Source organism: Thunnus thynnus, chromosome 15, assembly GCF_963924715.1.
Source record: "Thunnus thynnus chromosome 15, fThuThy2.1, whole genome shotgun sequence".
Lineage (NCBI taxonomy): Eukaryota > Metazoa > Chordata > Actinopteri > Scombriformes > Scombridae > Thunnus > Thunnus thynnus.
The window spans coordinates 23,098,206-23,122,520 of NC_089531.1; the positions used below are offsets into that span (position 1 = coordinate 23,098,206).

Genomic DNA, 24,315 nt, shown 5'->3' on the forward strand with positions numbered 1-24,315 from the left:
CTCACAACAACTTTGTATTGATTAGCAGTGACCCTTCCCTCTAAGGGGACAAGTGGACCCAAACCATGCCAGCAAAATGCCCCCCATGGCATAACAGAGCCACCAGATCCCCTCACTGTAGGGGTCCAGCATTCAGACCTGTACCGGTTTTTTCTTTAATTTGTCACCCGTCTGTATACACAAAAGCACACAATTTAATCTCTACTGAAAATGTTTAGGTAACATGTTGAACAACAAGACACAAACATTTTATTTTTTACTTAAAAGTATGAGTTTTTGCCTTTGTTAAATTGATGGCATTAATAAAGTTCAAAATTATTTCTAATTTTATAAGTAATTTGTTTGATTTGGTGTAATTTTTATATCAGTATATGATAGTAGCACTATTTACCCCATCCTCATGCTCATTTTACCCCTACCTTGGAGTAAGTTGTGCCATTGGACTAACTTTTTTTGATGGCTCATTGTCCTTAAACCTTAATAATTAGATAACTTGTTTTAATTTCCATGGGTACACAACAACCTGAGGTATATATAGTAACTATTATTTGAAACAAAAAAGTGGCTCATGTCACCCCCCTCTCCCCTACATTTTTACTTTAATAATCGATTGATTGTTCAGTGTATGAAATGTCAGAAAATAGTGAAAAATGCAGGAAATTATTCCTTTAAACCCAAGTTAATGTTATTTGTTTTCTCTGACAGTCAAAAACCCAGAGATGTTGCGATTATTATCATGGAGAACTACCAAATATTCACATTTGAGAAGCTGGTACCAGTGAATTTTGGGGATTTTTGCTTGAGAAAATGATCAATTGATCAATTATAAGATTATAAGATACATCAAAATAATTGCCAATCAATTTTCTGTCAGTCGACTAATTCATTTCCCATTTAATCATTTCAGCTGTAGAGTTCTACCATGTAGCCTATAGACCGAATCACTGTGATGTCACGGTAACAACAGTCACCTCCTGGTTGACAACTGGCGGTTGATTTCAATTGAGGAGATATGTGACAAAATGGCAAACTTGTTTATTTCTGTTGTCATTTTCAGCCATAACTTTCAAAGATATATAGTTAAACACAGTGGTCCAACCTATCTGATGTTTCTGCTGTGATTATTTTATGTACTGTGTCTCTCTACTAGTGCCTTTGATAAACCAAATCTACCCATCAGCGACATCTCACCACTGGTCGGACTAACTGGTGGCTGCCTTTGTTATAGAGGGAAGCCGCCTCACCACTGCTTTACTCATTTATACTTATACTTACTTATGCTTCATTTTAATTACTTTTACTACTTACTGCTTATTTTTACTTATACTTATTTACATACGTGTCATTGTTTACTTCTTTACTTGCTTAAACTGACATTTACCTTTGCTCCACGCCATTAAATAGTATGTATATGACGCAGAGATTTTCTACTCGGTGGTAACAAAGGAGGTTAATGCGGCCATGTGGTGCTGAAATCTGACTGCTTGTGCTGCCTTCATGTTCACCAGCAAGATTCTGACTCCAACTTTGCAGGCTGGAAACTCTTTAGATTTAATGTATCCAAAAATAACAAATGGGCGGTGTTGAAATACAGTTGTGATGGGGTACCATACTGTCTACTTTTATCATTTTTTTCTTTCCTCTGTTTTCCCTGCCAATACCTCTAATGTGTCACATCAAAAATAATCCTTTCTTTTTTGTCTTTGTGCACCATTCCCAGTGGCACTGCAACACCAGGTGGATGTGTGGAGTTAACAGAGTAAGCCCCTTTTTCAGCTCCAGGTGGGAACATAACAGATATTAAACTGATAAGAACACTTGATCTTAGCTAAAAGGCTGAGAAGGGAATAACCCTTCCCAGTTCATACCATATACCAGTATTTTATACCCACACAGCTGAGGTAGCATGTAGGGTCGCTTTGTTCAAGGGAATTGAACACAAAATTCACAAAATAAAGGAAAATATAATAATATAAGAACAATTTTGAACTTTCCTTCCACTTCATATATTTATTTAATGATGAAACTGCATACAGTTTTTACCTTTTTTTACTCATAGTCCTGTATTTCAGTCACACTCTTCCTTCCTCTCGAGTTGTTCTATCTCTTTCTTTCCCTTTTTCCTTTGTGCATTTTTTTTTACATATAAATATACACTTGTATTAATGAAATTATGGATATTAGGGCTGCAACTAACAATAATCATTTTTATTATTGATTAATCTAATTATTTTTTCAGTTAATCATTTTGTCTATAAAATATTTTTAAAAATTTGGAAAAATACACTCCCCTGATTTCACCTTGAGACAGAATAAAATTGTTTCTTGAAATGTAATAGTGTTTATTAATGTTAGAGTTTTGTTCTTAAGCCTATACTTTGCATTGCATATTGTAAAATAATGTAGCCAGTGACAACAGTGTCAGGTCAGAGCGCTGGGGCTGAGGAATGGCAGTTAGAACTGCAGACTCAGTCACATCTCGTTATTCTCTGGAGAACAATGGCTCCTCTCTCCTCAGTCCAGCTGGTCAAGTGGGAGGGAAGCACAGCAGAGTCGTGGGAATTAGTTTAACTTCTGTTTAGTCAGCATTCAATTTTTAAAAGTCTGTTTTTTATACAATATTGTGGGTCAATTGATATTTTCATGCATAATAATTCACTTTACATAACTTGGGGAATAATGTCTGTGGATAAATAATGAAATTAGTAAAAATGATGAAAGATTTAAATATCCAAATTGGAGGAAATGTATTACTGGATGACATCGAGATAAGTTTTCTACATTATATGTCTGTTATATGCCTTGTCGTCTGTCCTCCTTCCTGTTGTGGGTGCTCTTGACGTCACTGATGATTGATCCAGAAGGGACTGGGTGCTGGGTTTGGGTGTCTGGATGACAGAGAAAAACTGTCAAGTCAGACAGAGTCCTCCAGGATGCAGTGAAAAATAAAATGTTGCTTTAAAATTAAAAGCACAAAAAGGTCCCAATAAATTTACAAAAATGAAATAAAGTAAAATATTGAAATAGCAAAGACATCTTGAAATATGCACAGCAAATAACCATTTCAATACATATGATATGAAGATGAAGATATTAATCAATCTGCAGATGCATTATTATTTGTTATGCAGGGCCAGATTAACACAGTGTGGTGGCCTAGGGGGAGCACACTAAAAGTGTCCCCCTCCTCCCACTTTACCTGTGAAAAGCTGAAATTTACTATGGCTACAAAGACCATAGATTTACATCAACTTATTGCTGAAGTACAGGCTCAACACACACAGTGATGCTCAAATCTGAATGCAACTCACATCCCAATGCAACACGTCTTGCTAAATATCATTATCTCCATCATAAATGAGCCTGTATGAGGACTAAATGCAAAACTATTAAAGAATATGTCTAAAAAAATCAGTACACACATAGAACAAATCAGGCAAGTCCAATAACCTCTGTTACAAGCAACATTTCAACAGCTGAATGATCACAGAGCGCCAAGTGAGCTGATGTGAAGGTGTAACAGCACATTGAGACAATGTATTGCAATGTGTAGGATATTAGAAATGATGATTATTTTGTTGTTCTGTTGTTAGTTTGATTTTTTTTTCAGAAACAGAAATTAAGGGAATGAAAACAATATTAATTTGATTTTCATTTCAAAACCCATAAACAGAAAGGCATTTTTGATTTTCTTGCTCAGAAACAGCAGATGCAACATTTATAAAGGACTTGATTTTCCTTCTGGCATTTGTAAAACAGCAGCAACAGTAGCACTCAGGAATACTTGTTCCACACAGGAGGCTGGATTAGTAAAATGGTCTTTGAACATATTTTCTATCAGCAGTGAAATGCACTATTGTTATTACTGAAATAAACAGCATCTCTCTCTCTCTCTCTGGTGCTGAAAGAATCTCAGTAGCTGCTACTCAACTGTTTTTTTTATTCCTTTTATTCATATTCTTATTAATAAGAATAATGATAAATAAATAATGATAAATAATAAATCAAGTGCTTTATAAATGTTGTCTCACCTGATGCCATATATGGATAATCCAGCTCAAGTCTTATCCTGTATAGAAACTTGAGATTTTGTTTTATAGTTTTTAGTGCCATCTTCATCCTTCAGAAACTGCAAGTATCACATTTTCACATCATATACTCAGGCTTGTACGACTGACTAAGACATAACAACAGGATATAACAACATGTTTTTGCACATGACTTCAGATAAATCCTCATCTTGGCTCTTTGATTGGTTACAATCTGTTTATTATTATTAAGGGTTTTATTTTGAAAGTCGTGGCCAGAAGTCCTCCTGTGTGCTCGATGCTGGTGAGGGAGGCTGCAGAGAGCGTGAGAGACAGAAAAAAAAGAGACAGAGGGAGATGGCTGTAGAGAAGGAAGAGCTTTAAACTGGACCGGGTCAGCAGCGACCTTGCAAACCTCCCTAAGGTGACCTTGATCATCCGGAGCTGTCAGAGCTGTGGAGAGAGTCCAGACCGCAGAAACATCCCGGCGCTCCTCCCGGCCTGGACACACACAAACACACACACACACACACACACACACACACTGTCTTGACAGATCATCCGAGGGACATTCAGCTATATCTGCCGATTTCCTCACTGCAGGATCACTGATCTGCACCAGAATCCCATTTTTTGGATTTTTGACAGAGAAAACAGCATCTGGATCACCGAGTGTGAGTACTGCTCTGCACCCGCTTTCACTGCTTTCACTAATACATCATTTCAATGGCGCTGACATGCATCATAAGATCAGCTGATCATCCTCCGCTGCTTATTGTCTCCCTGTAAGGACATTATTTATGAAAACCCCTGATCAGCATCCGCGCCGTGACGCGACATGCTGATGAAGATGAAGCCACACCCTCGAACAGTATAACATTGTTTATGACACATGCATGAATGAACCCTGGCCTATATACCAGCAGCATCTACTGTAGCAGCACGCACTGCAGGACAGCTGTAATATGTTTCACTGTAGGACATCCAGTAAGTTGTGTTAGACACATTTTATTTTACTGTTTCTAGTAGATAAAGTACAGGAACAACACTCTGACTTGAGGTCTCTCTCTCCCAACAATAATTCTTCTGTAAATCCTCAAACACCAGATGTTTTTGACAGTATCAGAATCATTGAGGCCTGATCTAATGCATGTCTCTATAGAGATATTAAACATAGAAACATGTGTTTTAAATCATAGGTTTTACTAGCTAACAGATCATCAATTTGGTGCCTTTTTGAAGTGTTATGGAGGAGGAAACTTGCTTTACAAATTGAAGTGTATGGTTGTATAATGTTTAGGGGAGAGAACAGTGATTTGGAAGCTTGAGGATGCAGGATTTGTAATCCCAACTTTGGCTGTTCACTTTTGCAGTTTGAATCTGAAATCATGTCTCATTCACAGATTACGTAATTTTGGAGCTGCCTCTTGAAAAGCTTTATATGGGGTTAATGAACTCCCTACAGAACACTGGTCCAACACAGTAATGAGAGATTACATGTGTGAGTCAGTGTGGTCTGTTCTTCCGCTCCTGTAGGAAACTATAACTGCCGCAATGGGAAAGACGCCTCAAGGTTGTAGTGCTGCTAAAAGAACAGAGTGTGTGCCAAAAGCATCTGTGCACCTTTCCCCATTAGTGTGGTCATGCATGTGCTTGTTAGTTATAAACACATTTTACGCCAGGTTTGATAGATGAACTCATTTTTCACCAGGTGTTTCATGCAAGTAGGGAGATGACCACTTATTCATGCATCCGGCTGCAGAGGACACACAGACATTCATGCATATGCACACACCTCTTCTCTGCTTCTATTTATAATCTGTTCCCCGAGTCTCATCACTAGCTGTTTGATCTGTAACACCACAGATCTGGATGATTCACATCTGTGGTGTGACTGTAGCACCGTGAGCATCTGCAGTGACACACTGAAGGCCTGCAGAATAAAGACAGAGTGCTGCAAGGTTGTTATGCATGAGCACTGCTGTATTTACCTCACACAGGGGACCAGGTTCAAACTCCAGTCCTACCAGACTCCTCAGTGTTGCAGTGTTGGCTAGTGATTAAAAAGTTTGTTCTTTAACCGCTGAAGTGGCCTTTAAACTGAACTCCTTGCAGCTCTAGAGCCACTGTTCCATAGTATAACCTGCCATCTGGCCTCCCACGATGAAAAAAAAGTATTTCCCATGTGTGTATCAATTAAACAGTACACTGTCGTGATATTATGTCATTATCAAGAGTTGCCCTTAACCTCCATCTGCCTTCTTGTTCATTTCCGGACAGATGAAAAGTGGTGTCTGCAGTGGATAGGCTGTGATTTATGCAGCTTCCTGGCAGGCAGCACACTGCCGAGTCAGCAGCAGCACTTTAAGTTAAAGACTCTGTAGGGAAAGAGAGAGCTGCATTGTTTAGTGTGGATTCTAGGTTACATCAACACAAGTATGTATGGCTCTGCAAAAGTCTGTTTCTCTCCCTCCATCCTTCCTTACTTCTCTCTTTCTCTCCTCTCCAGGTTGCTTTATCTGCTGTCTTCAGTCTATCAGGTGGACCTGCTAACCAAGTGGAGCTCCAGCTCCAGAGGCCCATGGCCCCTGTTTCTCTCCACCAGTGAGAGGTGAGCCAAGCTGGCCTCCCCGGCCCCCTCCCTGCCCCCAGCCCCAGACCTGGACCTGGACCCGGACCCGGACCCAGACCCAGACCCAGACCCACACCAGCAGCACATTCGTGAGGAGCAGTATGTGAGCGAGGGGGAGTCCAGCCAGCTTGATACACAAGCAGCGCCGCCCGACTGCAGGGACGCCGAGACCATCACAGGTACATGTGTGCATGTGAGAGTCAGCTGTGTTTTGATTTTAGTTTGTATTATGTTGAGTGTCCTGTGGGTTTTAAAATGGTTTCATAAACCTAAAAAGAGTAGAAATGTGTCTTCAACTGAACAAAAAACATACAAATCTCCAGATAGAGAACTTTATTTTTCAAAACATGATGTTTAAAGTTTACAGTGTATTAATTGCTGTTCTTTCTTGTGAGTAACATATACAGCATTTAAAAATGTAATGAATGTATTATGTAGAATGTGTTTAGTTGGATTTATAATTTTTTTTCCATTAGTTTTTTCTATATTTCAAAGTGAAGCTGCTTCAAAGACCTAATGTCCTAACTGGCATCATTTTATATACTCTAAACAAGATATAGTTTTAACAGTTGTTTCAGTAAAAAATATGCAACCATACATCCAGTAGCGAAAGAAGTATTCTGATCCTTTAGGAAGTGGAAATACAACAATGTGAAAATATTCTGTGAGTAGAAGTCCTGCTTTCAAAATCTAACATAAGTAAAAGGACACTAGGTTCTAAGTACCAGCAATAAAACATGTACTTCAAGTATCAAAAGTAGAAGTTGTTATGTGGAAAAATGCCTCCTGTGGATGTTACTTTATCATCTATTGTTGGATTTTTAATGCAGATACATTAATGTGTAAGCAGCAGTTAAATGTTGTAGCAGGTGGAGGTGGAGCTAACTACTTTATACAATGTTGGGTAGTTTATATAACAATGCCTCATATTTTAGAGCTGATCATAGTTTTTGCATGTAAAAATGTACTTTACATTCATAACAGCATACATGGATCACAGGTACAATATCAGTCACATGCTGCAGGACAGTTATTAATCCAAATAATCATCCTCCTGATTGCAAATGACAGGCTCACTTCAACTCTAAAGTACAGAAAGTAGAGTGATCAGATAAAGAGTTTGTACATATGAATATTGAATTTTAACACGAATTAGCTTCCATGTGTGCCGTTGCCTTTGATTTGCATTTGAGTATTAATATCAACCTTCAACCAAACCCAGTGAGCTCTCATTAGGGATCTCATGTGAGCCAGCACTCTGACATTATACAGACCACCAGGCTGTAGTATATTCACTTTAATCTCCTCTTCCCCTCTTCTTCTCTCTGATGTTCAGATGTGTGCAACAGTACCGACCTGCCAGAGTTTGAGATCATCAGTCTTCTGGAGGAGCAGTTGCCGGTGTACCGGTTGCGGGCTGACACTGTCTACGGCTACGACCACGATGACTGGCTGCACACTCCCCTCATCGCACCGGACACCCGGCTCGACCTGACCACTGAGCAGATCGAAGAGACACTCAAATACTTCTGTAAGTCTGCCTGGCGTACAGCTGACAGCAGTGACATGATTATATACAGTATATGTCTGTTTCCTGTGCTGCTGATATTCTTGATGTGACTGTCATTCGAAAGATGATAGTAGAGTTAGACATGATACAAGGGGATGACATGCAACATATGTCCCCAGCCAAAACTGAGTGAATGAATGAAGTTTTTATTTTGTGTCATGCATACAACACACACAGGCTCACAAGACACTAAACATTCATATAAGCCAGGACCAGAGTTCAGACCTGCATTGTCTAAACAAAATACATAAGTCACTGGCAAAAACATGCACTATATAATATTGGATGACACTCGAGAAATCTGGGTAAATACTTGCTTTCTTATCCAGGCTTTTCTTTTAAGTTAGCAAACTTAAACACATCAAAATTAAACAACCATTCCAGTTTTTGATCATCCGTACAACAGAATATTTCATGGTTTTATTGAGCAGTTTCATGCTTTGCACTTTTCAATTCACCCAAATCACACAGCTCATGTAATATGATTGGCCAGAGGAAGAATACCAGTTCTCAATCGTGCATCTTAACATCTTTGGCTCCTAAATAAACCAGATGTAACATTTGCTCCATGGCCATACTTTAGTTTAATATGCATGTACAGTATGTTATATGCAATATGTAATATATAACTTAAATAGACACTTAATAGAGCTAACATTACAACACAAATATTTATAGATATACAGCAGATCATACAGCATGTTCAAAAACTGAGTAGAGCTGATTTGTCGAGGGGGAACTGTGTGACCACCTTTCCATTCATTCTGTCCTTTGCTGTTTTAATGAGGCGATTCCACAGTTCAGTTCTGTTCACATTGAATTGGGATCACGTGGTACGCAACATATGGATGCCTCACCACCTGATTTTCTCGAAACATCTTATATTTAATCCTTCAATAGTAGTTGAAATGTAATAATCTGGTGATATCTTTGGGAAATAGTATTTCATTGATTCCACTCTCCCTAATTGGCACCATATCTGTCTTTGAAGTCCTCCAGTGGGTCGTAATAAAAAATGAAAACCTTGTGAAATGCTTGATTTGTAACCTGAGAGGGAACTATATTTCTCCTAAGTCGACATTAAAAGAGGTAATGATTCTGCTGGTTGGTGCAGCAAGATCAATAAATAGTTGATGAATAAATAATTTTTGCTCTCCTCTTGCCGTATCACCTCTCTGCCTGATGCACTGGCTCAGAGGCTCAGTGAGTAGAGAGAAGAGGCTTGAGGAGAGAGGACAGCCCTGTCTACAGCAATAGCCAGTATAAACAATTTTGTAACGCTGCCATTAATATTGATGTTTGCTGTTGGTTTATTATATAGTGTTGGAATTCTTCTGTGACAGTTTAATGTAGAAATGAAATTTGTCTAAGAACGTCTGAACTGAACTGAACTCAAAGTCTCAAATCCATTAACATAAGTAGTGTTTTTTTCTGTTGTATGGGACACATAATATGCAGCATGCATTTGATACAATTAGAGCTGCAATGATTCATTGATTAGTCAGTCAACACAAAATTAATCGCCAACTATTTTGATAATCAGTTAATTGTTTTAGTCATTTTTTTAGATAAAAATGTCAAAATTCTCAGATTCCAGCTTGTCAAATGTGAATATTTTCTGGTTTATTTAGTCTTCTGTGATAGTAATTGTTATGGAATTTTCCATCTTTAGGGGTTACAAATTGGGTTACACTGGGTCAAGTCTGGGCCTTGAGGTCACACTGTAATTCTTAAGCAGGAAGGGGACTTATTCTCCTCTCTTTGAGACTCCAGCTGTCTGTGATGTTTTGGGGAAAGCAGAAACTTCTCTGATAGAGGGTAAATCAGCATTGCCATGGTCACCAAGGTCGGAGGAGGCTTTCCTAGACAACACAGATAGGTGGATGTGTAGATTCTATTGACACAGTCAGACATTCAAACCAAAACAGCTGAAGTTCCATGCAACGTGACCTACTGACACGGGTGAAATGAAGTTCCTTGTTTAGAAACTAGTGAACCAATTAGACTCATTTTTCATATTGTAGGCTGATAAAGACTAGGTCTCAGACCTTCAGGGGCCAGAATGGAAAGAGACAGCATCCAAGTTGCAGATGACTTCGATGTTCGCATATTTCAGTTCTCCTCGGCCAAGTACTTCAATAAACATTTTCAGCTTTAACACATCAAAGGTTCATGTGCGCTTTTCTCCACTGAGGTGCTGACCATCGCTCAAAATAGTCACAACAGTAATGTAAACCTCTTTGGGTTATGGACTGGTCGGTTAAACAAGACATTTAAGACCATCACCTTGGGCTTTGGGAAACAGTGATCGACATTTTTCACCATTTTTAACATTTTATAGACCAAATGACTTATCAATAAATGAATAAGATTCAGTAAGATTTTTCTCTATTCCCCTTAGCAAGTACAAGTGTGTCTGTTTTCTAATCTAGTGATATTTCTCACTATTTACTACAATCTAGTTTTTCTTTTCCCCGTTGTGATATAACTGAGATTGTAGCCTCCCTCCACAAGGTGGTGCCTACTTACATACTTACAATCTTCAGTGATTTCTGCAACTAACTTATCTTCTCTGTGATAGTAGGTAGATTCAGAGTTATGGAGACTTTGTATTTGTTGTTAGACTGAGTGTTGTCTCATAGGCCTACATTTGCAAGTTTCACTGTATCTCCTCTAAGTTGTAATGAACTGATTTAGTCTGAGTGTTTCTTATTTTATAGACAGTATTGTCAGCATACTGTATCTTTAGTTTATATACTTACAACTTCATATATTCATCTCCTGCAACACATTCGCTCTATTTCATACATTAAAAAAAATGTTTTCTACGTTTCTTTTGTGTACATTGCCTGCACATAATTCTGTATGTCTAATGATTTTGGACAATTTTATGAGCCCTTTGTAAGTCTTTAAGTTACATTGGAAAATGAAGATTCTTTTGTCTAATGTACATTTTTTTAGTTTTAAACACTTCTTCCTTTATTGTTTTCATGTAAAAACATTACCTGCTTTAATATGAGTTATTGTTGTTGTTGAGTGTAGTGATCATTTTACAGTTTTAGTTTGAGCATGGTGCAATATTGTGAGTAATCTATGGAGTCAAGAGGAAGTATGTTACAAAAAAGTCAGACTATTGTTTCCCAGTCTGTTGTGTTCTGTTATTGAGCCCCAAAGATAAGCCTCTACCTGTGTGTGCCCGTGCATGTGTCAGCAGTTTGTTTGTGGATGAGGATCACCATGGCAACTGTTTCTGGAGGCAGGTATATGTTCAATGGCCTTGCACGGGGCTGAAGAGAGGAAGTGAGGGAATGAGAGAAAGGTGAAAAGGAGAGCGATGTGGGAGTTCACATTGCAGCCCGCCTTCTCGGATTGACTCTCACTTCATTCTTAATTCTTTCTCTCCAATCATAATACAGCTTCTACTTCCATTTCACCTCAGCAGATGCAGAGCTTTTCCAAAGCGGATGGACACTCTCATCTCTCCACCTCCCTCACACTCACTCACGGGGGCATGTGGGCGGAGGGTAATTTAGTTTCCGGGCCTGTTATACACTAGCTGAGCTGTGGGAGTGAGTGTGAGAAAGTGAACGGATCGGTGTTTGGACCGGTTATCATTTCTGCTTGTCTGTCAATGTGGAGCTCAGAGAGGAGATGGACAACAAGAGCAGGACAGAGAGATTAACGGGGGATGAATGTGAGTTGGATGACTGGTACTATAACGAGGATGAGAAAGGTAAAGCACATATCTAGAATACAGAAAAGGGAGACGTGTCTAATGTGATTAATATATTTGATCAGCTTGATTGTCGAATTCATTTCTATCCAGTGTTTTGATTTGATTTTTGTGCACAGCAGACTGAAATGCAAGCTGACTTTTGTAGCTTGAGATTTTTCTCTCACAGTGCATTAGATTACAGAGTATTAACATTTACTTGAGCAGAATCTCAAGCAACACAAAAACAGCATTTCAGTACCGTTTCGTGTGTATTCTGGTTTAGAGATGAAGTAATTAATTAGGTAGTCAATCGAAAAGAAACTATTTTGATGATTGGATAAACATTTATGTCACATTTGATGCTTTCGGTGTCCCAAATATGGGAATTTGTGCTTTTCATGGTCTTCCATTATAGTAAATTGCATTTCTTTGGGTTTTACACTGTTGATGTGACAAAACAAGACATTGGAAGATGTCACTTTGTGGCCCGGTTTATTATGATGGATATTTTTTATTGTATTACAGCTCTATTCTGATTAATGGTTTCGACATTTCAGCTCTCTCTCTCACACACACACACTGCCATGGTTCATTGTTGTGCCTGTGTGAGACAGACTGGATAATACTTTGAGCATTGTTGCTAATCTTTGTTTTCAGAAAGGTGCCTGAATGAAACAACAATTTAATCATTTTCACAGAAGAAACTAGTTGTAATACTAACTGGATTACAGAGGTTTAACATAATGAATTCAGTAACCTTGTACAGTACATCATTGATTTTGAGCACTGAAGTCAATAAATCGCCCCGGGGGCAACAGAGGCGATAGCAGTGTGCTATGGAAAACAACCCTTCCCCCTTTAACTTTGTTCTCATGCACTAACGTTGTAGCATTGGTGATGGAAGTGTTGCATCCTAAACATGACCCATCCACACCCTCTGATTGGATGATTTTCTTCCATTACGTAATGTTGTGGGTGTGTGTGTGTGTGTGTGTGTGTGTGTGTGTGTGTGTGTGTGCGTGTGTGCCATTGTACGTGTTCATGTGTAACACTAGAGTTGATGACAGGGTGGGACATTTGCAGGAAAACTTTCTCAGTCTTGCTCTGCACCTCCTTCTCCTCACTCTGTTTGTGTGTTTGATATTTCCACAGTGCTATGTGCAGACAGAGTGGGCCAGATGACGAAGACGTACAATGACATCGATGCTGTCACACGTCTGTTGGAGGAGGTGAGACGGGTCTATTTTTGTCTGTTCTATCAGTGTAATTTTCAAGGCTGCACTAGAGAGGATTTTTAATCAGGCTAAATCTTCTCATCTCTTCTCTTCTCTTCTCTTCTCATCTCTTCTCTTCTCTTCTCTTCTCTTCTCTTCTCTTCTCTTCTCTTCTCTTCTCTTCTCTTCTCTTCTCTTCTCTTCTCTTCTCTTCTCTTCTCTTCTCTTCTCTTCTCTTCCTGTAGAAAGAGAGAGATTTGGAGCTGGCTGCGAGGATCGGCCAATCACTCCTTAAGAAGAACCAAACCCTGACTGAGCAGAATGACTATCTGGAGGAACAAGTGGGACAAATCACAGAGGAGGTCTGCACACATATAAATCTAGATTAATCAATCGCTGACTCATAAAATTGTTTTATTTGGTTAATTTTGGTGACGATTTTTAGGATTTATATCAGTAATTAGTTATATATAGCTATTTTGCCAGATTTGGCACTTTTGGTGTAAGTGCAATGACCTCACACGCTGCTATTTTTGATTTGTATAAAAAAAACCCTTTCATGATGGAATGGGATATGACTTAGGGTCAATGTTTTTGCCGCATATGCACACCACACATATGTCTACCTAATGTATGTACAGTAAACACATTTACACTGAGCAGTGAACATTATCTCTCCTCTTCCAGGTGGCTCAGCTGCACCATGAGCTGAACCTGAAGGATGAGCTGCTGCAGTTTTACACCAATGCAGCTGAGGAGAGTGAGGAGGAGTCCAGTGGCTCCCCAACGTGAGCATCTTTCCTGTTTTTTTTTAATTTATATCACTTCTTCAGTCTGTAAGTAATTGTCAATAATTTATATGTTTTTGATGATGCAAAATATTATAACATAAGCAAAAGTGAGCACCAGTTTCACATCTTAACTAGAACACTGCAGAGAATAAGAGAGTAACAGTGGACTTTCTAGCTATGAGTTTGGAGTTTCAGGCTTGTTCTGTTTATCTGTTTAAAGGGGTAAGAAGAGTAAAATAGAAACAGCTTCAGGAGGCTTTGTGAGTGACACACTCCAGAGGAAACTCAAAGAGCTGGAAGAAGAGAACCTGTCGCTCCGCTCAGAGGTATTCCCACACACACTACAGACACACACACACAATTTAGGAGACTGAAAATGCTTGGAGTGTAGTGTTTAATCATGGATGTCTATGTGCAGGCTAACCATCTAAAGTCAGAGACGGAAACATATGAGGAAAAGGAACAGCAGCTTGTTAATGACTGTGTGAAGGAACTCAGTAAGTGTTGTTTCAGTCTTCATTCCTCCCTCTATTTTCTACTAAAATACTAACTTGACTAAACTCATTCTCCCCTTTTACTTTCAGGGTTATCCAGTCTCCAGATCTCTACCATAGCGGAGGAATTGGCTCGTAAGACTGAGGATGCCTCCCGGCAGCAAGAGGAAATCACACACCTCCTCTCTCAGATAGTCGACCTGCAAAAGAAAGCCAAATCTGTGAGTACACATGTAAATTATTATCTGTTTAGCTTCACAGATTAGCGCTGCAATGCTCTGTTTATTTTGCTGATTCAAACCGTGTGTGTCCAGTATGCGGTGGAAAATGAGGAGCTCTCTCAGCACCTGATAGCAGCTAAAGATGCCCAGAGGCAGCTTACAGCAGAGGTAAGAGGTCTCCAAATCATAATTTATTCATTGTGAAGACTGTATTTCTCTCAGTGTTATCATAACACCAGACTGTTTGACTTTGATTTTAAAAGTTAAGTTTAATGTCTGTAATACAACAGCTCCAGGAGTTGGAGGAGAAGTACTTGGAGTGCATCGAGATGCTGCATGAAGCCCAGGAGGAGCTGAAGAACCTGAGGAACAGAAACTACCCTGCAGGAACCCCCCGACGCTACCATCCCCTGGGACTATATCCCATGGTGAGGGAGTGTGTGCGTATGTGTGAGAGCGTGTGTGTGTACATTATAATCATCTGTTCCTTCACATGAGTATGTGTGTTGCAGGATTCTCTGGCAGCTGAGATCGAGGGAACAATGAGGAAGGAGTTGAGTCTGGACGACCCAGAGTGCGAGGAACAGAAGTATGGATTACGTGCTTCATATTACACTCAAAAACATCTTCATCGTCTTACAATCTTATTTAAATTTCAGAAAGTAAAGTTTCAATTTTATAATGATTCCCATTAGGTTTTGACATTTTACCAAAGTTTGGTTTAAGAGTAACATTTTCAGTGTGTGATAGACACATATCAGTTATTGCTAGGAAAAATAGAAGAAAAGAAAAAGCAAAATTATAGAGAAGAATTTAGTGGATTATACTGTCAGCTCTGAAAAAGTCTTAGTTGACGAGGATGGAGTAAAAAAAAAAAGAAAAAGAATGTTAGTTTACATCATTGGCCAAGAAAGAATGACAAAATGAGCCAAAAACAGTAAGTTAGCCAACTTCAGTTGGCCAGTTAAGAATCAAGAAATTAGCCAGAAACAGTGCAAGTTAGCTAACTTCATTGGCCAAATAAAGCATGTTTGGCTAGTTTAGATGTGGAAATCAGCTAGGCTAATTAGCTAACCAAACATGTGTTACTTACTCCAGTGTCATTCATATAAGTTTAACAATACAGCTCTGCCCTCAAGGAATTTGTATAATTTTAAATTCCAAAAATTGCATTCAAATGTTTTTAAAGAAGCAACAATAGGTCACAACAACAACAGCAACAATAGTAGACAGTACAGTAGACCTTCTGTATAACTACATTTTAATGACATTGCATTGAATTAAAACACTTGCGTTTGACTTTGTGCAGGATCCATCGTAAGCGTGTTTTTGAGACAGTCAAGAACGTCAATCAGACTGTCCGTCAGCGTTCACTGACTCCAACCAGCGCCAACATCCCGGGCTCCAACCAGTCTCTGTCAGCTCGCACATCGCCACAGTCCAGCGGCCTCTCCACGCCTCGCTCCAGCATATATGGAAGTGACATCAACGCAGACAGTATTGCCCTTGACAACCGGACACAGAGCATCCTGATGGAGACGACATCCAATCAAGATAGGTGAGGAGGAGTGGCCTTGACAGAGTTATAGTCAATAAGAGGGCCTTTTTGACCAAAAAATCCTCAAAATTCATAATTCTTTTGTTTCTTTTCTGCTCTGGCAGCAGTGCAGAGGGCCGAGAGAAGAAGGCGAGTGGGGCTGAGGACCTGCGGCTGGCCCTGCGCCGCCTGTCTCTGCGTCGACAAAACAACCTGAGTGAGAGGCGCTTCTTTGAGGAGGAGAGGGAGCGGAGGCGGGGAGGACATGGAGGTCTCCATGATGCCCTGGGCCAGGAGAGTGCGATGACCCCCTCAGAAAGCATCATGTCCCTTGGGAACCTCCACTTGTGGGCCACGCGAGGGCCTTACCTCCCTGACAAACTCCAGATCGTCAAACCGCTTGAAGGTGAGGGAGCACGGGAGCGCGGGTTGAGCTGCAAGGCGGGGAGGAAGCGGGAGGTCGACCGACACCGAGGGGTCGGGACAAAGAAAGGGAGCAAGAGAGGCTGGGGGACGGAGGGGGAGAGGAGGAAGGAGAGCAGGCATTGGCGGACACTTGAGGGGGAAAGAGAGAAGGGATGGGGCTGGGTGAGGAAGACTGGAGCAGGGATAGAGAGGGAGAGAGGAAGGAGGTGGGCCAGAGACCGGGCTGGGAGCAAGAAGAAGAAGGGAGCAGAAGAGAGTAATGACAGGCCTCTATCACTCATGCTCTTCAGCTCTTTTTGGTCTCTCATGCACCATCACAAGTCAGGCAGCTTTGCCTCTCCACTCTCATATTACAAAGAGACACAGCCAAGAGGTTGGTTGTAGACAAACACAAGAGCGGATGGCCATGCATCCAAATTATTTGCTGCTGATATTTAAATAATCCTGATCTCCCTCTGGGATGAGGGAAAACTGACTTAAAATTACAATTTACATATGACAGCTATCCAGTATTTAATTGTAAATACTTGTTTTACCACATATGCATAGAGATTTAGTGATGTCACAGACCTTCACCTTTACTGATGTTACATCAGGTTGTGGTCAAGTATTGTGTCAATTCAATATTTTATTGCCATTTCAACAAGTTGATTGGGATTTAGTGCAGTGCAGCTCAAAATAAAATACAGTCCATGCATACACATATAATATCTTATAATATCTTTATCTAAAATATTCCCACATCCTGTCCTGACCTCAGTCATTACATGCCAACCTAATCACAGACATAGATTAAAAAGGACAGTTGTGTTGTGCAAATATAAAGTGCACAGTGCATAGCTGCAGAATGCAGAAAAGTGAAAGTGCAAAATAAAGTGCATATTACAATTAAAGTTGCGGTGCAAAATGCAAACATAAAGTGCAAGGACCCCAAATGGAGGGGGGCACAGAATCGTTAAGAGTTTAGTATACAAATTGCCACAGGGTATGTACTGTTTTTGTTTTGGTACCGATGTACTGACATCTTCTTTCTGATGGGAGTAAGTTAAAAAGACAATTTGCTGGGTGAGAGGGGTCAGAGGACACTTTGAGGGCCTTGCGTTGGATACAGGAGTAAAAGATAGAGGACACAGAGGGGAGATCGCAGCTAACTAACCTGGCTGCAGTACACACTATCCTCTCCAACTGTGCCCTGTCCTGTGCTGTTGTATTCCCATACCAGACGGTGACAGAGAACGTCAGAACGCTCTCCACTGCTGCCTTATAGAAGAGCCTCATGGCCCCTTTAGAAACCCTAACCTACTTCAGTTGTCATAAAGAGTGTAATCTCTGGTGACATTTCATGATTATAGTGTCCATATTAATTTCCTATTTCAGGGTGTTTGAGATTGTTGTGCCCAAGAATTTAAAGTTCTCCACCCTTTCAACCACTTCCTGTTTATCTCCATGGGATTGAGCTTGTTCCTATTTTTCTGAAAGTCTATAAATATCTCTTTGGTTTTACTCACATTTAGCTTAAGTTTGAAGCCAGAGAGAGTCACAGCAGTGTTTTATTATCCCCTTTATGATTCAGTGTTGGTTTAACCTAAAAGGTTGTTGTTGTTTGCCTGTGCTGCTCTCTGCTGGTAGTAGTTATACTGTTATCTTAGCAAACATCTCCATGATATATATCATGGAGATATATATACCCTCCTATTGCTTCTGTTTTCATACACACATTTTCTTTTTGCTTATTTGTATTTCCACCTTCTCATTTCTTCTATCTGTATTATTCTGTCTTTATGTATTTCTTTATATTTGGCTGTCCTCCTCTGTTTTGTTTTTTTGAGTTTTTCTGTGTTCATTCTATCACTTCTTGCTATCTATATTTTCAATTCAATGTGGCTGACCAATAAAAAAAACTTTTCTCATTCTAAATTCTTCTCCATTTCATTTCATTTATGTCTCCTTCTGCTGCTTTTTTTATGTCACTTTTCCACTTCCAACTTACCATTTCTGCTCATCCTGATCACTGATCACACAACCTGTCACTGAACTTCAGCTTTTTAGATCGACATTACACACTAGATTTAATAGCATTAAAGACATATTATGATTTTATGCATTTGTCACATATTAAGCCTTTTTTCACTGAAGACATTTGAAAAGCACAAGTGTCAAGAATAAAATAAATGATGGCTGACTTTCATTTAGCTGCTTCAGTTTCAGGGTCCTGCTATTGTTCATGCTGGCTCACTATCACACTGTCATGACTTACTGGGACACTTAAATAGAACAGAGCTATTGTTAATGTTACCTGTCTGCCATCTCGTATATTCTCATATGCTGGTTGTTGTTATTACATTGTGTTACAGTTGTGAGTTTGTCTCTGTACCGATGTCACAAGACCAGTTCATACACATTTATCATAGTCGGTGAATAACACAATGCACTCCCATTCACAAGAAGAAAAGGTAAAAAAAAGTAAGTAAGAATTACTAACAAGCTGTTTCTGGTGATGAATGTACTTGCCCCATTTGAAAATATCAAAGCATTCTTTTGACTTCAGCATATTTGTATGTGTTTGAAGATATTGAAAGGGTAATCACAAGTACACAGCACTTTTACTCGTTTTTTCCCACCAGGCTCTGCCACCCTGCACCACTGGCAGCAGTTAGCCCAGCCTCACCTCGGTGTGATTCTGGATGCCAGGCCCGGAGTCGTGTCAAAGGGCTACAGACCCCTCGAACTGGAGCTGGAGCAGGTCTGTGTGTGTATGTGTTTGTGTGTCAGATTTCATATCTATATCCACAATATGGTCATCCTTATGCAAATTTATATCTGTATTTTTACTGTATGTACAACTGTGTTGGGTTTATTACGCAGATTACTTCAAAAATCATGTTAGTTTTTACCTCACCGTGGCAGCAGTAATTAGCTTCACTGGTAAATATTTAACTTTTTATCGCATCCCTAAAATTGGAATTTACTGTCCTCTTTTATTGTAGGGGCAAAAACATCACATTTATGAGCAGGATCAATGTAACTAGACTGCAGTGTTGTGCAGTGAGATACTCCAAGATGTTCCTTTTCCTTGATAATATCAAATTAGCAGTCCATCTTGCTTCATCTTATCTGCTATTTCCCATTTCAATTAGTTCAGTTGGAGAGGACAGTGATAAATAAAATACGTACTGAAGAGAAGATTCAGGAAATTTGTATGGATAGGTTTGGGATAACTCAACTTTATATTGATATTTGGAGGCAAGTGATAATTAACACCTTGTGTGTGTTTATATGGTATGACTTGACTTGTTACTTGCAAAATAACCCTTACCCTACTCCTAATAACTGTTAATATTACTTGTAGTAATATTAGTGTGACACTAGTAACACTTGTACAGTGTGCATGTATAATTCTGTGGACTCATCTCTCTGCTGCGTTGTCTGCAGGTGTATCCATGGGGCGGCTTTGAAGAAGATGAACCAGGGGAGCAGTACTTCCAGAATCTGCCCACCTCCACGGCCTCCGCTTCCCCGGCCGTGCCCTCCACCTCCAGCACAGGCAGCACCAACCTCGGTCAGCCACCGCCCAGCCTCGCTCCACCTTCTCCTCCCTCTCCATCCCCATCGCCACATCTCAGCAACACTGACGCCCTGGGTGAGGACATATTGTACATTTGTACATACATATATGTAAACCTTCATACTGTTAAAACTGTTTGAAACACCTACAATGTATCATGGCTTCTTTAATGACCTGTTTTGTGTGTGTGTGTGTGTGTGTGTGTTGCAGCTGCATACTACCCAGGTAAATGCATGGCTCACACCAGCTCTACTTACACCTTCACTACCTGTCGGATCCTCCATCCAACTGATGAGCAGACGCGGGTCACACCAAGGTAGGCAACATGGTGTGCCTTAAAAATGTCTGAGTTTCTTGAAGTTTTCTCTTTGATCTTCCACAATTATGTCTTATTAAACTATTCCAAAGTTTTTTTTTCTGCTCAGAGCAGCCATTTAAAAACATGGGACCTATTATGAAACAAAAAAAAAAAAGACAAAATGATGTTTAACTCTCAGATGTTTTCCCTGAGGATGAACATTTTCTTCTCTTTTGAATTTGCTTTTAAAAAAGCATCTTTTATTACTTTTCATATATTGCAATGACACTGAAAATTCACATATAAACATTAATGCAATTCAGACATATGATGCAGCTAAATGTGTTTATGTTGTTCAGATTTGTTTGGCTTTGAGAAGCCTGCAGTGCTCACTCAGTCTGAATTTGACTAAATCCCAGAGGACGAATAAGACCAAAACAGCTGTTGTTGAGCTGGGATTTTGTCCAAGCAACAACATTTAGTCAATATTGTCTGCTAGATACTCGGAGGGTGCTAAATAATACATGCATGTGCTTATGGTTGGAAGAAACAACATCCCTATTGCACAATACATTCCAGTTTCGCACTATTATAATGCAATATCATGAAAGAACAATTTAAGTTGTTGAAATCAGCAAGAAGTAGCATTTTTTTCAATGTTTCTAAGTCTCTTTATTCTTGCCTCTCATTCACTTTCTTTCCAGTCTAAACCCAGTCCCAGCGTCGTCCTCCTGTGTGATGACCAGCACTCTGTTGGGTACTCCTGCTGCTACACCCTGCACGCCCCGCAGACTCAGTCTCAGGCCCTCTGAATCCTCAACTAACCTCAGGCAAGGCTCCAAATCCACCAGGAAACAACTTAATCTTCTGCAGATATCTAAAAATATTTCTTCTTCTTACTACTGTGGAAAAAATCTGTTTACTTGCTTCTACAAAGTCTCAAGTTCTTCAGAGGTTATTTACAAAAAGGTGCTGACCATTTAAAATATGGCAAAAGATCAGCTTGCACAGCTAGGATCAAGTAAACTTTTTAGACTCAAGATTTTTTTTAGAGGAATATTATTTTACGGAGTTACCAGTTAGTATGTTGTTGACTCTCATTTGTTTCCCATGTTTCTGCAGAGATGCAACACGTACCACCAGCACATCCCTGGGGTTAGTGCGCCTTCTCCAGGAGAGAGGGATCTCAGCAGCAATGTATCACCAGAGTCAGGGCCTGGAGCACGGAAAGAGCAGCGAAGGGGTTTTATTCAGCACGTCCATCACTCCCAACAGAGCCCCCAACCCTGACCCCCTGCGCCCCTCTACTCCTCCAAACTCCCCCACAGGACGGGGAGCTTCAGCTGTGCCAATATCCGTGGGCTTCGACTTCAAGAGCCCCTCCTATGACAACTTCCTGGCTTCCAAACCGGCCCGTTCCATTCTGAAAGAAGTGACGGGAGGGATGAGGGGCAGGCAGAGAGGGAGGGACTGCGAAAGCCAGACGGACGTTAGCGTGACCGTTCACAACCTCAACCTGCTGGATAAGGTGAAGCGGCTGGGTGTGGCTGGAGCTCAAGGGGGCAGAGCAGTGAGTCCCAGCCCCATCCTGGGGCCTCTGGGCGGGCTGCGCAGATCGGGCTCTCCTTTTGGGCCCGATGGAATAAGAAGGAACCGGAGTTATCCAGCCATGGTTGGAGCCAGCATGGCCATGAAGGCTCCAGGGCCCCCGGAGTAGTCTGGACTGCTTCTGTCCATCAGGGTATCCACATAGGAGCCAGGCAGGGCCAAGGACTGGCTGTTGAGCAGTCACCTGGAGCCCAAACACTGACTGACACTGTTCATACTCTATAACAACAACGTGGCACTACTGAACAGTTTCTAATCACTACTGTGGTACGACACTGACACGATCCACTCTCCAGTGCTTTTAGGTGGTGACTCATGCTTGAATTAAAAGCAGCAAGTAACTTAAAGGGATCTGTTCACCCAAAATACAAATAAAAACATTTCTAACTGACCACTAAAGGTATCTAGCCATGCAGATAGATAGTTGTGGTTTTATGTGCCCAGATTTTTAGATATCTCTGAGATGAGGGTGAATGGAATTTGACTCATATTGCTCACAGCCTAAAAATTACAATTAGAAACTTAAACAGTAACTTGTTTTTCAAGATATAAAGCTCTATTTACTTTGTTTTTCCACAGACCATGCCATGAACAGTTTATAATTCTTTCTACCAATTAAAGTTTGACATTTTGGGAAATATGCTTTCCGAGATGAGAAGATTGATATTAATCTCATGTCTTAGAGTGGTATCAACCTTCTCATCTAGCTCTCGAAAAGAACAAGAAAAAGTGTATTTCCTAAATTGTTAAACTATTTCTTTAAATGAAATACAAACTGTTTGTTCTGTGGATGGACACTAGTTCTAGTGTAATGTAACTGCAGCAATGCATTGGGATCAGAGACAAAAATCTTAAAATCTGGGCACAAAAAAACTATTTTATGTAATTTGGGTGAACTGACCCTTTGGAAAGTAGAATATCTTAAAAAGGGAGCTATTGAGATTTCTGTCTGGTAGAAATCCAAGAATGATGTAGTGAAAGCTGCAAATATCTCACACTGCTGTCCACTCAGATCCCTGCTTTGGAGACTGACTCTGCTGGCTAGATGTAGTACTCCCACTCTTGCCTTTTTGAAACACATCCACATAAATCCTACACACATCCAGACAGGTGCACTCTATCAAATCTGCCATCACACAAGTTGGCTATTTGTATCACTGTAGCGCTAAACCATGCCTTCCTTTCCTCTCTGTTATTGGATTAAGATCCACATTTTATAACCGATTAAACATTTACACCAAATAAGTGAAATTACTGTATGTCCTCCCTACTCTCACTCTCTTACCCCTTCCTATATCCCTCCTGAAGTGATTGGGTGTGAGTCCGACAAGTCCCTTTCAACAAGTCATTGAATAGATTTTATGTCAGTATTGAAGATGCTTTGGTTTAGTTTCCTAATTGGCCATTACAAAGGGAAGTGATGATGATGATGCTTCCACAGAACATGAAAGATCAATACGCTGAAGCCACAGCTCACAAAGAGGACAGAGAGAGGTATGAGAGGAATGATTGTGGCTAATCAGCCGTTGTGCTCGGAAGCTTTCGGACATTTTCCTTCTGGTTTCATCTGTGAAATGAAGCAATATAGTGCCTCAACCATTGATGATTTATGTTCTTCATGTGTTGGATTTAGGGTGTGAAGGAGCTGTCGATTGTTACACTTATTTATTTTGAAGATCTTATCTTGATTGAAACTATTTTTCATGAAAAATGATGTTGTCTCATGTGCTCACTGTATATACTGTTCATTGTCACTGAAATGTCAGTAATGACTTATAAAGAAATCATTATGTGTAGCGCGTAACCAAGAACCACAGATTACGTAAGTATTGGGGTGAGCATGTAATCAGGGATTTTTCCAAATAAAAAATCAGCCATCAAACAATAATTTTGTAATTTTCCTCTCTGTGTGGTATCATAAAATTCCTATTTTTCTATCTCTACATAAAAACATGACTCATTCAAGACTGGGGCAATCATGAAAAGAGTTCTAGACAGGAAATCATAATTTAACCTCCTCCAGCAGATGGTGCTCACGAATAACTCAGCATGTCAGCATGTGAAGTACATTGCGTTTATCCGTCTGTCCACATTGGCACAGTCATAATCTATTACCATCCATTATCCATTATCTCTTCTGCTATGAGGGATATGATGGGAGCAGCTTATTAAACTTCTCTTAGCCACGGGGTGAACAAGGGGTGAGCAATAACCAA

General features: G+C 40.1%; 1 protein-coding gene and 1 pseudogene across 4 annotated transcripts; one reads left to right on the forward strand and one right to left on the reverse strand.

Moving 5' to 3' along the window:
* Window positions 1–1,700: 1,700 nt before the first annotated feature.
* LOC137199109 (U2 spliceosomal RNA) lies at window positions 1,701–1,848 on the reverse strand (annotated as a pseudogene).
* Window positions 1,849–6,655: 4,807 nt separating this feature from the next.
* LOC137197909 (trafficking kinesin-binding protein 1-like) lies at window positions 6,656–23,987 on the forward strand. Of its 4 annotated transcripts, none has more exons than XM_067611412.1 (18): window positions 6,656–6,839; window positions 7,997–8,191; window positions 13,098–13,174; window positions 13,405–13,521; window positions 13,847–13,947; window positions 14,171–14,276; window positions 14,369–14,447; window positions 14,535–14,665; window positions 14,759–14,833; window positions 14,956–15,093; window positions 15,178–15,254; window positions 15,975–16,223; window positions 16,328–16,608; window positions 19,253–19,371; window positions 20,061–20,268; window positions 20,404–20,509; window positions 21,196–21,321; window positions 21,614–23,987. In XM_067611412.1, exons 3-18 carry the CDS (start codon window positions 13,124–13,126, stop codon window positions 22,206–22,208), a joined length of 2,559 nt encoding a protein of 852 aa, XP_067467513.1. In that variant the 5' UTR covers window positions 6,656–6,839; window positions 7,997–8,191; window positions 13,098–13,123; the 3' UTR covers window positions 22,209–23,987. The 4 variants fall into 4 exon arrangements, with proteins under 4 accessions (XP_067467513.1, XP_067467514.1, XP_067467512.1 ...); XM_067611413.1 differs by having other exon boundaries at window positions 16,331–16,608; XM_067611411.1 differs by lacking the exons at window positions 6,656–6,839; window positions 7,997–8,191 and adding an exon at window positions 11,544–11,963 and having other exon boundaries at window positions 16,331–16,608.
* Window positions 23,988–24,315: the final 328 nt, after the last annotated feature.